The sequence below is a fragment of the Macaca thibetana genome, chromosome 5 (genome assembly GCF_024542745.1).
Source record: "Macaca thibetana thibetana isolate TM-01 chromosome 5, ASM2454274v1, whole genome shotgun sequence".
Taxonomy (NCBI): domain Eukaryota; kingdom Metazoa; phylum Chordata; class Mammalia; order Primates; family Cercopithecidae; genus Macaca; species Macaca thibetana.
This window is the reverse complement of record NC_065582.1, coordinates 132,181,122-132,198,782: the sequence shown is the minus strand read 5'-3', so window position 1 is coordinate 132,198,782 and position 17,661 is coordinate 132,181,122. Positions and strand designations below refer to the sequence as shown.

Genomic DNA, 17,661 nt, shown 5'->3' with positions numbered 1-17,661 from the left:
TTTCACATTTGTCAGAATTTGTCACAACTCAAAAACATCGTCATTCCCTAAATTTATTCTATTCTTAAAAACTAGCGAGGGGGTGAAAAGATGAGACAATAGTTGGGTTAGCTTAAAAAAAAAAAAAAAAAAAATTCCATTAGGGAAGTATTTACTCCTGTTTTTAAAAGTCTGTTTTGGCCACGCCTTGTGCTAACCCTGACGGGTCCAGGCAGGGGAGCAACTCAGATTCCAGTGATGGACATGTTAGCGGTCACTTTCACTGAAGTCCCACATTGTTTTATGAGTATGTTCTAGAAAATTAAGTACACTGTTACTCATGCCTGGGAGACAGACCTGGCATATGGAAGTGGTAAAATGCAGGGGTCGATTTTTTCATGATTTAGTAAGGCAGTAAGTGGGAAATTGGAGTAAAAATATGCAAAATGCAGCAGGCCTGAACTTCAGGTGTGAACTGAGTACCACACTTTGGTAGGTGCAGGCCAAACTGGAGAACACTTCTGACAAAATTCGGATTCTACAGGGTATTTTGTGAGCAGATATTTCTGGATCTATGACTGCTACCTTGGATTCGCTGGTCTGGACTCTGGACCACAGAAACCTTGGCATATGTTGGCATTAGAATGACGTGTTAAATAAACAAAAGCATATTTTTACATAAACTATGATAAGATATGGCTAAAACCCATTATTTCCCAGGATTATAGAGTGTATTAGTAATGTGTATCTTTAGAAAAAATCTCACTCTGTGAAACCTTTAAACAATTTTTAAGTTGAGGAACTTGGTGAGAACAAATTACTTGTTAGAGGTTCATCCGTTAAGCAGTATGTAGTGCAGTAGTATATAGTAACACAGTTAAATAGAGCAGATATATGTGAATGAACATATTTCTCTTAATACAGTTTTTCTCTGTTTTTCTCACTCGGGTTAATTTTGTGGTTTATTAATGGAAGGAGACAATAGAAGTATCAAAGTTTATTGAGCAGGTACTATATATTATACTAAATTCTTCATATGCAGTATCTCAGGTAAAGTACAATTGTAAGTGAATTCTAAGTGAATTATAAATGATTAGTAATTTTGTATAGTCATAAATAACATCTTGAGAACATTTTTGTTTCATATTCTACTCAATCTATTAAATTTTACCCTAAAAGAAACATTTCAATTGGATGCTATTAACTGACTAATTATCATAAAATGCTTATGTATTACTACATTTTGTTTTGGAATTACTGTTTATTTCAAGCACATTAAGTCTCTGGCTAATAATCTATTGAGAGTAATGAAAATAATTTACTTAGGATATAAATACCTATAGCATTCCTGCAATTATATAAATTGGCATTTGACAACATGAGTGTGTGAGTCTTTTTGTTTTAGTGGTAGATTATGTCTTTGGTGGCTTCCAATAAAGCATAGAATACACACGCACGCGTGCGTGCACACACACTTTTTACTTTTTAAAATCTGGGGCTAGGCCTGTGATTTATTTACTTCAATCAGTAGAATGCAGCAGACATGAACATGAAACTGCCAGTTTCAGTTCCAGGCTTAAGATTTATTAAGGCATGGTAGTTTCCTCTATCATTTTCTTGGAAACCATCTGCCATATGAAAACTTTGACTACTCTGAAACCACCATGCTAGGGAGAAGCCCAACCTAGCCATGTGGAGAAACCATGTGGAGGAGAATCAAGACTGGTCAACAGTCCTAGCTGAGCTCCTAGGCAATAGCCAGTATCAGCACTGGCACCAACTTGCTAACCATGCGAAGGCATTCTGCTTCTAGCCATTCCAGTGGCTCAACTGGTGGCATGTGAAGCCTGAGAACTGCTCATTCAATGCACAGTGCCATAAGAAACAACCAATTTTGCTGATACCACTAATTTTGGGGTACACTAGACTCCCCTTATCTGAAGGAGGTCTGTTCCAAGAACCCCAGTTGATGCCTGAAACAACAGGTAGTGCCAAACCCTATATATGTGGTGTATTTTTCTATACATATTTATGATAAAACTTAAGTTATAAATTAGGCACAGTAAGAGATTAACAACCATAACTAATAACCAAATAGGACATTTATAACAATATACTGTAATGAATCCTTACAGTGGCCCCATGGGGGAGAGATTTATATTCCTATTTTATAAATGAAGAAACAAGGTTGAGCTTGGAACTAATCTCTATTCTATCTATAAGCTCATGTAAATCTTCATCCATACCATCCCAGAAACTATTCATGGTTTAAGAGATTATCCTATTTACCCAAAACTCTTACACAGAAGCAATGACTGGCAAAATAGGTAATGCAGAACGCATTCCCATAACACAAGAATGTTTTAAAATTAGGTTAGATCCGAGGTTCTTAATCCTGGCAGCACATTAGAATACTCTGGGGAGTTTTCAAAGGCCAGTGATAACCCTGACCCATCACAAACCTGTGAAGTAGAATCTCTTCAAATAGAGTCCAGAAGAGTTTTCAAAAATCCCCTCAAATGATTCCAGTGTCCAGCCAGGGTGGAGAACCACAGTGCATCTATAGAGCTTTATGTGAGTGACTCCTGGACTGAGTGCGAGGAATTCTCACATCACTGTGTAGGATCACAGTGTTCACATGTAACAGATGCTCAAAAGATAAGTATAGACTCATTGACTGAAACCCTGAAAGAGCTTTGAAATCTGGAAAGTTAAGATGATGTGCATTGGAAAGTTCAAGTACTGTACAGACACATCATAGAAAGAAAAACTAGGAGATACTGAAAATAAAATTATGGCTTCATTGTTAGTTGGTCAATTCAGGATTCTCTGCAAACTATTTTATGACACCATAATTTCAGCCTATCTTTATTTTAGTTATAATGCCATGCATACCTTCCACATACAAGTGTTTCAGAGAAAAGTCACTGATATAGTACAGTGCATGGCAGTTGTGGTGGCTATTTTCCCTTCCCTTCCTCACTCCTCTCCTCCCCTCTCCTTCTCTTCCCTGCTCTTCTCAGCAAAGAAATTAGGCAGATACAAACAGAGCTGAAAGTGAAAATTTCATACATTAAAAAATTAGCCAAGGCTGGACGTCGTGGCTGAAGTGTGTAATTCCAGCACTTTGGAAGGTCAAGATGAGAGGATTGCCTGAGACCAGGAGTTCAAGACCAGCCTGAACAATATAGTGAGACCGCATCTCTACAGAAAATTTAAAAGTAGCCTGGTGTAATGGTATATGCCTGTAGTCTCCACTACTTGGGAGACTGAGGTGGGAGGGTTGCTTGAGTCCAGGGGTTTGAAGTTGCAGTGAGCTATGACTGTGTCAGTGCACTCCAGCCTGGGTGACAGAGTGAAACCCTGTTTCCAATATATATAAAGCCTCTAAATGAAAACAAGGAAAACACCATATATATATATGGCGTTTGTGTGTCTCCTCTTTCTCTTCCTCTTTTCCCCTTCAGTTGATAATGGAATTTGGTGCCCCGATTCTCAATTAAAAAAAACCCAGGGCTTTAATATAACATTTTGTTTGTTCAATTCCTGTCTCTTTCAAAAAAATATTTGAGGCTGCATAGAAATTAATAGTGTTGCAGAAAATTAATAAAATATAAAAAGAAGAGTGCTAAGATTTTGGAAAAGGGGGTGAAACACTATGATAACCACAGGAACTTAACAGAATTGTGTGAATGAGTAGGAAATTTACTGTGGGCTTCCCCAGTAGTCAGTGCAAGAAATAAGTTTGCATGGTTGTCAAGTGCTGAAAAGAGGAAGTACATAGCAACTACTTAGGGGTGACAAAGAAATTTCTGCTTTGAGACGTTATAGGGAATGATGCGTGTCATGACAGCAACATCCTTGACAACTGCTTCACAACAAATACAAAGTAGTTTCAATATTGCTTTTCCGTGTAGTTGAAGACATAACTTTAAAGACGAACTCAGTGAAGCTGATCTTCTAAGATGTTGAATCCCAGGAGTTGAACTTATCTTTATAACATAACCTTTCTTTCTTCTTCTTCTTAAAATTTTAGTCATTTTCTCCCTTGCTTTCATTTAGAGGCTTTTTTTTTTTTAACATTACAGTGTGGATGACTGATTTCTGTTTTTAACCTACCACATTATTTTGCTTTTTGCCCGTTAACTGTTTACCAGTTGAAAAACTTAATATTTATTTTCAGTTGCTTGGGATTCTTTGAGGGTCTGAGATCTGTCTTGCCTGTCTTGTTTTGACCTTTGTTTCCCCTAAAGTGACACCTTGTTGATTGATAAGAGGCTGACAGACTTCAGGTAGTTACCCTGAAGGGAGTACAAGGCCAGGACTCACATGTGTTTTTCTTGGCTATGGAAAAGGGTCACTTTCCTCTTAGGGTCATGCAGCTGGCTGCAAAAGTAATGATGGGATTAAGTGGAGCTTGGAATCTTATGGTGCAGGTATAGGTATGGATAGAAAAACCACAAAGTGCTCTCTCTCTTCCAGTGTAATAAGCTAGCACATATCTGCCTGTACCAAAAAAAACCTTGAATCCATGTTTGGCAAGTTCCTTTAGCTTAAAGTCTTGTGCTGGTGTTGTCTGGGCCTCAGCAGCAATTGTGAGCTGATTTGAACTGAATGGAGAAGTCTGTCTTATGCAAAATCTGTTTGTGTAAACTTGCATTTCACTTGTTGGCAGCAAACATTAATGCTTGAGGACACACTGCCACTCATTTCTGAGAAGCACCAAATATTTGACTTTTATCTGCATTCAGACAGAATCAATTTCAAGTTGTTTCTGTAGCTACCAAACATAAATATTTTAGATAAAACAAGCTTATGAATTACATAACTTATGCTATCATATTATAATTTTTTTATGGTATATTGAAAAATTTATTGAACACTCACTTTGCAAATGACATTAAAATAAGTACAGAGCAGGGGAATACATCATAAATAAAAGACACGGTAATAGCCTAAGGTAAACTTTCAGCATAGTTGAAAAGGGAATATTTAAATTAAATTTAATTAGTTAAATTATTAGAAAGTTGAATGTTTTTAGGAGAGAACTTTTTTATCGTGGTAAAATATGAATATGAGTATGGCTAGAAAGCTTGGGGTGACTCAGAAAAAAAGAGTGTCATGAACTTAAAGAAAGGTTCAGAATAGGACTTTAAACCAAGTATTTAAAAAGACAATTAACAAGAGTTAATAGAGATGAGTGAACCAGGAAAGAGAAGGATTAGGGTCGTACCTTGAACATTGTCTTCTGTTTCCTGGAAACTTTATGATATGGAAAACTTGCCTGGTGATATTTTTTATTGCGATATAAAAATACAATCAAGAAGTTACTTTTAAAACATGTATAAGGCTCTGATAATGGATTATTTATTTCAATTATTTGAAACACAATATTGCCACATGACAAAATGTTTTGAAATTTTTTTCGACGTTTTATAACAGCATGTAATATAAATGTATACACACATATACCTATACATATAAAATGTTGTATATGGCCCTAGTAAGTTCCTTGATGTTAAGATGATACTTCTTATACTTAATCTCCTTCATCTGTCATCCTCAGTAAGAGTGAGTACTCTTCATGTGTTATTTAAAATTTTATAATTCAGTTTATCATTTCAAGAATTTTAAAATGCACTTCTTATCACTTCTCAGCCTTTTGGCTAAGATCAAGTGTAGTATCCATTCTCACCAGTTAAAAAGGCATTTTTTTTTTGCTTATATTGAAAAGGTCTTAAAATAATATCTTAAGATCTTTTCTGATCTTTTAAATTTATTATAAAACAAGTTTTGAATTTAGTTTGGATAATTTTGCCACATTATTTTACTTATCTCTTAAGATAAGTGGTTTTATTTATTTTCGAGGAGGTTTCAAATCTGTATTTTAAAAACTCTAAAAATAGGGTCTTCCCTTAACTCATACACATAAAATAGCTCTTAATAATATTGTAGTCATACCCCATTTGGACAAACTCAGTTGGGATAGTGAATTAGTCATGATGAAAGAAATTATTCTATAGTTTTTAGTTGTTTTCATTCATAGTGTCTATTCCAATAATTTCGTTCATGAAAGAAATTATTCTATAGTTTTGAATTTTTTTCATTCATAGTGTCTCTTCCAAGAATTCATTACCTTCTATTTCATCCATCTATCCATGCATTCATCCATCTATCTGTCCATCAACTTATTTCTTCATTCATTCATGAAATATGTATTAAGTACCTACTGTGTTCAAGGTAATGTGCAGGTGTCTGGATGGGTGAGAAGGTACCACAAAAGCAGAAAAATCATGAGACCTGTGACTCTGGGAGACAGTAAGAAAAAATGTTAATTTCTGTAAGTAAGGGCTAAATAATGTGCTTTAGCAATTCGCAGATAACAAGGAAAATTTCCCACTTTTAGGGAGATGGAGTGAATGTTTCAGAAATGCTTTGTCATTGAAGCTGATCTACTCGATTCTTGTATTTTTGTGGATGAGGGAAGGTATGTTTTACTCCTTTTAGGAAAACAAGAGTGATTGAAGATATCTGATCTCAGCTCAGAAGGCCTAGAATATGCTAAGCTTTTTCAAGACATTGTTAGCACATCAATGCCTATTTTTGGTAGATAATATACAAAAGTTATTAAATACTTACCAAAATGACAAAAAGTATAGGAAGTTATCTGCTTTCAAAGCCCATGTTCTTTCCTCTGCTTCCTACTGAAGAAAGCTTAGTTAACAATACTGCCATGTTTTCCAAGAAGTGTTTATTGTTATCTTTGCTCTTTGCTCATTTTTTCTTTTGTTTAATATTACTTTCAGAGGCAAAATCAGTAAAGGCTTGGAGGATTTAAAACGTGTTAGTCCAGTAGGAGAGACATATATCCATGAAGGACTAAAGCTAGTAAGTTCTTTTACATTTGTAAGCATGGGAGAGAATGCTTTCTGTGGTGAAATATAACCCTCTAGCAAAGCTCAATAACCTCATTACATATTTATCTTAAAGTTTTTTAAGTGCTTTTAGTTGTTCTAGAGATGAGACAAGTAGAAAAAATTATTTACTCTGGTGATGAGAAAAATTAAGATGGCATTTTGCCTTTTAAGGAAGTTTCCATTTCCCTTGGGCCCTTGTGGTTATATTAAGATTAAGCAGTCACAGTTAAAAATCTATATAATTTAAAACCAATAGGAACTACTCTGTAATGTGAATATATGCATATTTCAAATAAAATAGTTAACACAAATTACCCTGTTTTAAAAGCTAGCCAGTAATATTTTGATTTTGTCAGACTTACAAATTCAGCTTGATGGAACATGCTGGTTAAAAGTTAAAATTAAATTGTGAGTTGGATGATTATTCTTCATTTTCAGGCGAATGAACAAATTCAGAAAGCAGGAGGCTTGAAAACCTCCAGTATCATAATTGCTCTGACAGATGGCAAGTTGGACGGTCTGGTGCCATCATATGCAGAGAAAGAGGTGAGTATTGAACTGAGACTGTTCTCTACACCCCGCTGTACATTGCTGTGTGTCTCAGAATGTATAGCTTGATATTTGAATAATTCACTTTCTCCCTCTCCCCTCTCTCTCTTTTTTTCTCTCTCTTTCCTTCCTCGTTCTCCATAGGCAAAGATATCCAGGTCACTTGGGGCTAGTGTTTATTGTGTTGGTGTCCTTGATTTTGAACAAGCTCAGGTGAGTTACAAGAGATCTGCAAACTTTAATCTGAACCACATAATTGTCTTAAGGATAGTTTAACAAATTCTTTTCACTGATGACATTGTGACACTGGTCGATTGTTAAAGATTTTTTTTAGAAGTGGCTGTAGGTTTTGAGTTCTACCTTAATAATGTAAGAATTTTAATAGGTTTTGCTACTGAAAATGAAACTTTAAATCTCTCAATTGTTTGGTTTGGTAAACTAATATAAGATAAACATTTGGCTTGAAATGATACATATATTTCTTTTTAACTAAACTAATGAAATGTTATTATATATATAATATATAGTCATTCTAATGTTAGAATTTCTATTTTATTTAAAATTTGACTCTCAGGTATGCAGGAATTTCAGAAGTCCATCTAATGGAAGTCTGATCATTTTTCTTACAAAACCATTTTTTTCATGAGACTTGAGGGTTTATATATTTGAAAATATTTCACTCACGAAGTTATTTTACACTTAAATTTTTGCATGAGCATGGTTTAGACTCCTGAGTCTTATGCTGTTGACAGCTATTAGAGTTCTGCACTGTTGTGAAATTGCACTTGGGGTCACCTTAAAGGTACTCTGACTGATCTCAATTTATTTTGTGGTAATACATTTAGAGTAACACTAGTATCATCACCTTCAATTCCTGGCCTTGAACACAGATCACACTGGTAAATTAATCCTGTGGAGTAATTTTTCAGATGAACATAACTGAAATGTAATGAAGCTTATAAACTGTTGTATGTATCAGCCATTCCTTAATCAAGTCTTCCTCTTCTTTCTAAAGCTTGAGAGAATTGCGGATTCCAAGGAGCAAGTTTTCCCTGTCAAAGGTGGATTTCAGGCTCTTAAAGGAATAATTAATTCTGTGAGTATTTCTCTGGGAGCAGGAAGGGCTCAAAATTTTGTATATTTTTTTAACCTATAAGAAGTAATCTTAATATCCAGTGCAGGTGGTCATTATCTAGAGGAAAGAGGTTAAGAAAGAGATTTGTTTAGTATTGCAAACAGTGTAATTCTAAAGATCTGAATTTTGTTTGTAACTGACATTTGGTATTAATTCTTGCATCTTGGGCTCTGTGAGACTGGGTTTGTGGTTTCAAGTTTAAGATTTTAAGTTTCAGACACTTTCACACTTTGATTATGGAGTTAACTGCCTTAATATCCTGAAAGTTTTATAGGTTTTACAGGAGAAATTTAAAATAAAAATTTGGAATGAAATGTGTGATAACTCCCTTCTCCAAATATAGTATCTGTTAACTATATCAGTCAGGCAACTTGAACTAGTGGCTATTTGACTGCATTTGTTGTTCTTTCCATTTAAATGATTAATAGTTTCACTAGAGCCCATAATATTTCTGTTTGGAATTCAGTTGTGCTGTCTCTGGTGATCATTAGAATCTGGGCTATCCTAAACAGGGTTTGGGGAAGGAGAGTGATGAAATGCAAAGCAAAACTCCTGGGCTTTCAGAGCGGAGGTTTATGTTTCATTTTACTGCCTTTTGCTACAAGCACTAGGAACAGTTGCTATTAAGTATTTATGATATTTTGGTAAACACCATCCTAAAATGGAAGTGAATAATATATATTCTCCAAGCCAAAGCATTAAAAAAAAATCTTTAGGGGAAAAATATCAGTTTCTTCTAACATTTGGTTCTGGGAATTTAAATTTCTCTTTAGAGATCATGTTTTTGAGAAACACAAAGTAAGATTTATTGAATTTGTTTTTAGTAGCATGTAGGCTTTTAAAAAAATTAATGGAGCTTTTCAGAGAAAACATAATTTGGTTCCATCACATATCCGTACGTCTAGTGGACAAACCAAATGTAAGTGCAGAATGGAACAGAGATTCAATTGTTTTTGTAGTTTACATATATTGTTGTGTTTAGGTTTTAGGGAAAAATTGCAGTGTAAAAAATAGTAAATAATTTTATAGCTGAATTCAGGATAAGTAAAACTGATACAACTGTGATTTAAGTTTTAAAATACAGGATACAGTACTGACAAAGTAAAAAGGAGGATAATTTCACCCTCTAAATAAACAAATCAGTGGATTGTATTTTAAATAGAATTTTATTTTGCTCTGGGATTTGTAATGATTTTTATAATTATACTGGGAAGGAGAAAGGACCTCTCTGGGCTATTCCTTTGGAATTTTTTTTTTATATGTAAAAGGTTTAGCTCAGAATTTCCCAGATGATGGATTAGGTTTCCAAAACTCTATCTTTATGGATAATAGCTATAGATTTCCCCTTTAAGGAATTAGTAGCTGAGTTCCAGAAGACATCATTATCATTGTTTTATTATGTTTGTTTGATACACTTAATTCTTCTGTATTTATTAGGAAACCTTTAGAATGTCAGTTCTAAGTATGGCCATTTTGCCTAAAGTTCTTGATGGACTTTAGCTTCAGTTATGTTGAAAGATTTTGCACGAAATTAGGAAAATTTGCATTATTTTAGCCACAATTTGCCAAGAAAATCTCTTGAGTGTTGTTTGGAGGGAAAACATGGGTATAGTTTTCATGTCGATACAGTTAAATTTCAGCTATGTGCTCACAGAGGGAAGAGTAAATTATTCTTAGAAAAGTCACCTTTTGGGGAAACCCTGTAGTATCTGGCAGAGTTGGCAGGTAGAAAGAAGGAGCCATTACAGCCAAACCTGGTTTCATTAATGGTTGAGATTTTTATCAATGTGATGATAGTTTGAGATTTTTGCCCACTTTGTAGAAATTAAAGGCAATGTAAGCTTTCATGTATCTTCAAGGGCAAAGATTGCTCCATCCCTCATAGTATACAAAGACTATAATTTTGCCTTAAATTTGAATTGTGCTTTATAATTGCACAGTACCATCTGATTTTAAAATATACATATTTGATCTTTAAAACCAATACAGTGTTTGTATCACAGGGTTAGTAGAGATAGAAGAGACTATACTCTGTTCTTTATGATTTATCAAGCTAATGGGTGAAATTATACTGTGGAACGTTATTTATGTAAAGCTAAGTCAATAGAAGAAATAAAAAATAATTTTTTTCCAGCTAGTGGTTTTTAAAATACATCCAGTCTCATTGTCAGTGCATTAATTTGTTTGAAGTTAATCCCTGAAAAAAATCTACAACATGGTTTTTATTGTTTTGTTTGTTCTCTCTCCCCTCTAAAATCCAATGACCAAGATGGTCTGGTCCCCTTAATGTGTAAGATATCATATATTGTTAAGACATCATTTGTCTAGAATTAATTTCTTAATAGCAAAGTTTTATTTTGGAGCCTTTCTTCATTGTGGTTAAAAATAAAGAAGAAACACTGTAGTAGTTCTGTCTTTTACAACTCAAAAATCAAGGGGCTGAAAAAGGCCTTTATTACGAATATCCTGCGTGTTAAAATTTTAATGCCTCCTTTAACATGTATTTGATTCAGAAAATCATTTTAAACATTCTATTTTAATTTTGGGGAAAATGCATTGTTTTAGTATTGTTAGATTTCTATTCAGGCAAACATGGTATGTAACATTTTGGGGGAATATTGATGTAATTTCCAATCTTAGCTAGTTGCATATGAAGGTTTATAATTCAATATCTCAAGTATATGCTGGAAGAAAATATATCTTCTTTTTCTCCTTTTTTTCTTCAATGAGCTCATTCTTTCATTAGTTTATTTACTGAGCCCTTACTATTCTTAAGGCATTGTGGTAAGGTTAGAAGAAGGGATGTAAACTTAAATAAGACATATTCTCTCTAAAGGGGCTTGAAATTAATGATTATTTGAGGTTTGGAGTGTGGCAGTCCCCTGAAAGATTTACAAAGTGTTGTGGACATTTAGAGGAGGAAAATTTCAGTGAGTCACCCTAGGGGATAAAAAATAATCTTATAACGCAATTGGTGTTGAATGCCAATGTGACTGTAGTGTAAGGTGACGTAAAGACAGGATAGGTTTAGTTATATGAAGTTATGGGAGGCCTTTCATTGTGAAATTTGAACTTGACTCTGACAATTGGGATAGACTTAATCAGAAACAAAGAGCACAGAACTTCAAGAACTATCTGGGCTGAGTAGCTGAGGTGTAGGCTGGAGTGTGGTTTGACTAGGATCATAGAGGGTATGGGGGACAAACATTGACAGGTCTCCTGAATCCAGATTATGGAGACTTTCACATACTTGTTTCGAGAATTGGCTCTTATTTCATAAATAAGTAGGAAATTATGGAAGATTTATTTAGAGCATGGGATTTATATAATGGCCATGCAGGTTTAGGAAGAGTACTCTTATAATAATGTACAAGATGATTTGGAAGATGATGATGTGTTGTAAGTCTTTTGCCGTTATCCTTGTGAGACACAGTGAAAGGAAGCCCAACATAGTGGAGACAAAATGAAGTTGGGAATAGGAAAACCTGGGTGTGAATTCCAACTCTGTCTCGCCAAGTAACCTGGGGTATGTCCTGTAATGTAATTTCTCTGAGTTTTAAAACCCTCAGTCAAATGGGAATAGTGATTTCCATTTCATTGTTTTGTTTTTTAAATTAAATGAGGTAACAATTGAGAATGACCTAAGTCAGAAGGGCTTGGCTTTAAAACATTTGGTAGAAAGCTAGGCATGGCAGGAAACTAACCCGGGGCTAGTGATGGGACTCCTGATCCTTCTTTAGGGCAGTCCACTGAGAGAGCTGACCCCCAGTCTACTTGAACAAAGTCTTAGGTACAAAAGGACATGGCACTGACATGTAAGAGGATCAAATTTAGCATGTGAGTCATGACAGCAAGGATTTTTAGATAGTGTAGCACACAAAGTCAAGCATGTGGATGTGCTCTGGTACTAAATCCTCAAGCCGTAGGATCAGGACCTAGGCAACAACTTGGAAACAAAATTCAGTATTCCCACAACAAAAGCTATGTAGAATTTCTGGACCCCACATTCAGAGGAGAGACACAATTCCTATGGTGGGACTTATAGTACTAATTAGAAATTCAGAGAAGAAACTCAGTAGTCTTGAGAGAAACAATGGATCATCATAGTTCCTTAGAGATTATTCTTGGCACTGGGATCCTGTCTTTCGCAATGAAACTAGGTCAAGGATCATGAGGGAAGCACCTAATAACCTCTTTATTCTGGCAAGAATCATGTCAGGAACAGGGTGGGGCTAAACCTCCAGGTATAAAATCTTTGACTGTTGTTGAGCTGGGCTCCGAGGGACATGACAAATATTAGCTGTCAAATGTTAGTTGTTACTATTAGTACGGGCAGTGAAACTGGAAGTAAAACGTTAAATCTGGGAAGCATTAAAATATTAGTAGGACTTGAGAGCTCCCTTGCTATAGGGTTCGACAGCGAGAGAGGAGGCAAAAGTAACTTGGGCATTCTGTCCCTGACTAAGGTGAATGACTAAGAATAGTTAGAGGGAAAACTGTTTTTACAGAGGGGCAATCAGGTTATTGTACAAAATGGAAGAAGGCATAGGGCAGAGGGAGAAGTTGATTTGAGCTTGAAAACAAAAGCCCAGTGGGGGATATCCTTTAGGGAGTTAGAGGCCAGGTGGAATAGAAAGGTTAGAAAACCTTAGGACTGAGTCATTTTGCTTCCTCTTTTTCCTTCTCCCCTCCCATTGTCCACAGACACAAGCACATATATATTCTATTTTCCATTTTTCACTCCAGATTATCTTTAAAAACTTAGAATATTAAATTATTTTTGTGTTCTTGGAAAGGTGATTGTATGGCTTATATTTGAAAATGAAATTTTTTTTGAGCTAGTAAAGGTCAGACTGAGACGTGAGTACCCTGTGGGTTCTAGTTCAATGTTTCATAATGCAGAATGTGGAAGAAAACATTAAAAGTAAAAGAAAACCACAGATTGGTGAATAATATGGAAAGAATAAAAATCAAAATTTTCTGTGCCTTTCTTCCCCTTTTGTAAAAACAGGACCGTGGGATGTTTGACTATTTGGAATTATTCCCACATTTTTTTTTTTTTTTTCTGTAAGAATACCTCAGAAAGTATTAAGCAGAAAGAGATAAACCAGTTGTGAAGCATGTTTTATAAATAACCCTGGTCCAGAAGAATTGAGAACACTACATCTTGGGTGATGGTAGTTAATGCCAGAGTTTCTAAGTTTTTAATGGGAAAGTATACAAGCATAAATAGGAAGGGAACGATCATCCACACATTTAGAACATTTAAATAAAACTCAATTAGATAGTTTCTAAAGGGAAAAGTGAAATTTCAAAAAGTAGCTTCATTTATAGTGCTGGAGATATAAGCTTCATTTCACTTTTAGAGTGAAATTTTTTTCTCAGTAATTTCTGTTGTTGTTTGTTCTTAGAAAAATATCTAAAAAGAAAAGTGTCTAACATTATATTTTAATGGAATGAGAAGACATTGCAAACACATTTTCTCTTAAGGCAAATCATTTTCATAGAAGAGAGTACCTAATAAACATGCTGATAATACCTTAGCTTAAGTGATTTTAGCACACCCTGCTATGAATGTTGACCACTTAGTTGTGAAAACTTCTATTTGTAAAATCATGGTTTGATGAAAAACTCAAAGTCTGAGCAACTATAAAGATACATTCATAGGAAAAACAAAACTGGTAGGCCTTACTCAAAACTGGAAAACAATTTTCAGGACTCCTGTTAAAAAGGACTGTCCATAATGTAAGAATAACTGTATATCAGATTATTCTAGGCTTCTTCTTGTCTAAGGATCATTAGTGCTGAATGTAGATGAGATGTTTCATTATAATAACTTTCACATTAATTGTATGAAGGTTGAAACTATATTGCCCCAACTCCTGTTTTTTCTTTTTTTTGTTTTTTGTTTTTTTTTCACCTAATGCTTAATATAGTGTTGGGTAAGTAGTCATTGCTTAATTCTTAGCTTAATTCATATTTCTGAATTATAAGTAAATACAATCTATGCAAGTTTTAAAAAATATTCTTATATTTTTATAATATAGTTATGGTATATTGGAGCATTAAAAATTAACCTCTGATTCCATATGCATTAGATAAGTAAATAAAATGAATGAATAAAAATCTATGCAAGTTCTTAAAAATGTTTTTATATTTTTCTAATATAGCTATGGTACATTTGAACATTAGATAACTAACCTCTGATTTCATATAAATTTGATTTCATCCTCATATTTGTGTTTCACTGTATTGAGACCCTTTTGATTTCCCATGACAAGAACTCAGTTAATACTAGTTTAAGGAAAAGAAAAAAAGAATGTTACAGGCCTTTAACTAGGTGGTCCAGAGAGGGAAATTACCTCAGGTACAGCTGGATCCAGGGAATCAATCATGTTGTTAGGGTCTTCTCTCTTAGTAAGTTTTGCCTATGTTTCTGTTTGCCTCATTCCTTGTTTAGATGAATGTTGGTGAACTGTAATTGCAAAAGGAGGCTTACCTGGTCCTCAGCAAGTACATTGGAAAGTGAGGGGTGTTGTCTCTGCATCAGCATATAGGGTCCCAGATAAGAACTCTAATAGATTCAGTTGAGTCATGAGCTCATTCCTGTACCAGTTCTGTTGGAGGCAAAGGAGAGAGGAAGAAGAAGGTACTATGATTCACAGCCTCACTAGGACCACATGGAGTGGAAAACAGTTTCCCAAATAGAAAGGGGAACTATTCATAGAAGTGTAGGGGTGCAAAAGTGTCCAGGGTGGGAACAAAAAAATCAGTAGCAATGACAGCTCACTATATTCAAATACATTTAAAATATTTTGACATGTATTCTAAGAAGACACCTCATTCCTTCTAAATCCCACTTGAAAATAAACATAGAAAGTTTCTTTTAAATTATTCATTTTATTAACTGATCTTATTTTGGCCTCTACTGTCCAAAGCTGTATTTGTATTTGCATGAAAATGTTCCCTAATCATATCATTCTTTCCTTTTTTTAAAAAATGTGGTTGGGATTGTAGTTTAAGAAAATCAAATCCACTTTGAATAAATAAGTACAGCTTTGTGATAGTTTGTGAGAAAACTAAACTAAACTGATGACATTTGGCTACACAGATAAAATTAAATTCCAAATGTTAATTTCTTAACATTAACCTGTTGGACTATAAAAGGAGATGTCCTATAGAGGCTTACCTGCTCTTAGAAGCAGATTCAGTTGAGTGGAAGGAAATTGAAAAAGTGGAGAAAATGGTTAATATTTGTGACCAAATGTACCATTTGGTGTACATTATAATGAGGGAAAATGTATAATTTCTCAATTATACTTCATTTTCCCCAAATATAATAATTCTCAGTTTATTCAGAAGCGTTTGTTGGGTATTGGGCTGTGTTCAAGACACTTTTCTGTGTTTTGTGTTACCAAAATGGATATGGCCCCCAGACTCTTCAGAGCTTACAATTTTTAGGATGCGTGTTTGGAAAATTAATAGAAGAATTAATAAAACATTTTTTTTTCTATTATTGTTGCATAGGGGAACGTTTCATTTGCCATCCTGGATTTCTGAAAAATCAAATGGAATAAGTATAGACTTAGACTGCTTGGCAGATATACTTCTTGTCTTAGTAAAACAAGAAAGTGGACAAATAGGGCTAATATAAAATAATGTTTGCATCAGAGTGAAAATTATGCCACGAACCAATTTCTTTAAATTCTGAAATACTCCATTTATTGTTATTTTATCTCATAAACTCAAGACATTTTTTATAGGAAACTTATTTATGTTCCTAAGCTATAGCATTAATGGATTATTTTGAGTTTGTGGTGACCAAAGACAACAGCAACAACAACAAAACCAAAAAGTAGAGGCAGATAAACTTGTTTCCAATCACAACCTATCCATTTTTGGCACTCTTTTCTATATTGTAATGAAAGAACAAGACTGCTAATATGAGTTATTTTAATATTAGAATTGTGAGATGTGGAAGAAAGTAAATTTTTAAAAAAGATTTATCATGTGGGAGTATGTTCATTGACAGTGTAATCAGAACTATCCATCTGTTTTGTTTGGAGCTCAGAAGAGTAAAAGACGATGATTATGATTTACCTTCTTCCACAGATCTCTTAGGGTAAAAGTTTGCTTAGAAATTTGTCATGTGTGCTTTTATTACTTGCTTACTTGCAAGGCAGAAGAGAATCCATATTTAGAAACTGGTCAGAGTGGTGTGTGCTGTATTGAACAACTGATATTTTGAAGCTCTAAGCATTTTTAAGGAATGAACTCAACCAAAACATGTGATTATAAAATAGCAATTGTTCTTAGTTGAAGCATTACGTCTTAGAGAAAAATATATTTGCCTGGGATGTTTGAAAGCCATAGAAAAAAATAAAAATCACACATCTGAATATTAAAAGATAAAAAGGAAACAAGACAAAAGGATGAGAAACACCTTTCCAGTTGTTTTTGCTACTTATTTTATGCAGTTGGATGTCTAATAACAAAAGTTTCATTTTGTTGGTACTTTAAAACTAATACTTTTCATGTATTTTTCCCTGATTTAAACTTGAAATCTTTTTTTTTTTTTTTAAATCTTTTGTATTGGGGATGAATCCTGTAGTGTTTAAAGCTGCTCAATGAGTCAGAAAAATAAAATCTTGCTTTTTTAGACTTTATTACCCTTAGCAATATTTTCTGACATGCTGTGGGTCATGGAAATTGGCAGTTTCTATCTGTTAAGGCCACACCTAGAACACTTGTAAATTATCTGTGAAGATCGGTTGCCAATGATGTTACAGATCCAAAATCAGTGTCAAAAAAATCATTGCTGAGATGAATATTTAGAAGTTTTAATAGATTTGTAAAAATTTTGGAGAAGTTTAGGTAGCATATGTGAATGTATATGTAAAGAAATAATCTATTTTGGGGAGGAAAAAGCCTTACTATTTAGAGTTGATCTTAAAAAAAGTTATTACAGAGGAAATTAGTTAATGGGATTTAATACCCTTTTTCTCATTTTATATATTCTACCTAAAATAAGACTTAAAAAAAAGATAACACATATCTTAAGTTTGTTTCTTATCATGTTGT

At 34.1% G+C, this 17,661-nt stretch overlaps 1 protein-coding gene and 1 pseudogene across 2 annotated transcripts in view; both read left to right on the top strand.

The window, feature by feature from the left end:
- Positions 1-17,661, top strand: part of ANTXR2 (ANTXR cell adhesion molecule 2) — a 154,254-nt gene that overhangs the window by 10,629 nt on the left and 125,964 nt on the right. For both annotated transcript variants that reach the window (XM_050792065.1, XM_050792064.1), the window contains exons 4-7: positions 6,786-6,867; positions 7,335-7,442; positions 7,590-7,658; positions 8,461-8,541. In XM_050792065.1, coding sequence (XP_050648022.1) covers positions 6,786-6,867; positions 7,335-7,442; positions 7,590-7,658; positions 8,461-8,541 — 340 coding nt within the window. The remainder of the gene's footprint in view (positions 1-6,785; positions 6,868-7,334; positions 7,443-7,589; positions 7,659-8,460; positions 8,542-17,661) is intronic.
- Positions 5,626-5,741, top strand: LOC126955909 (uncharacterized; annotated as a pseudogene).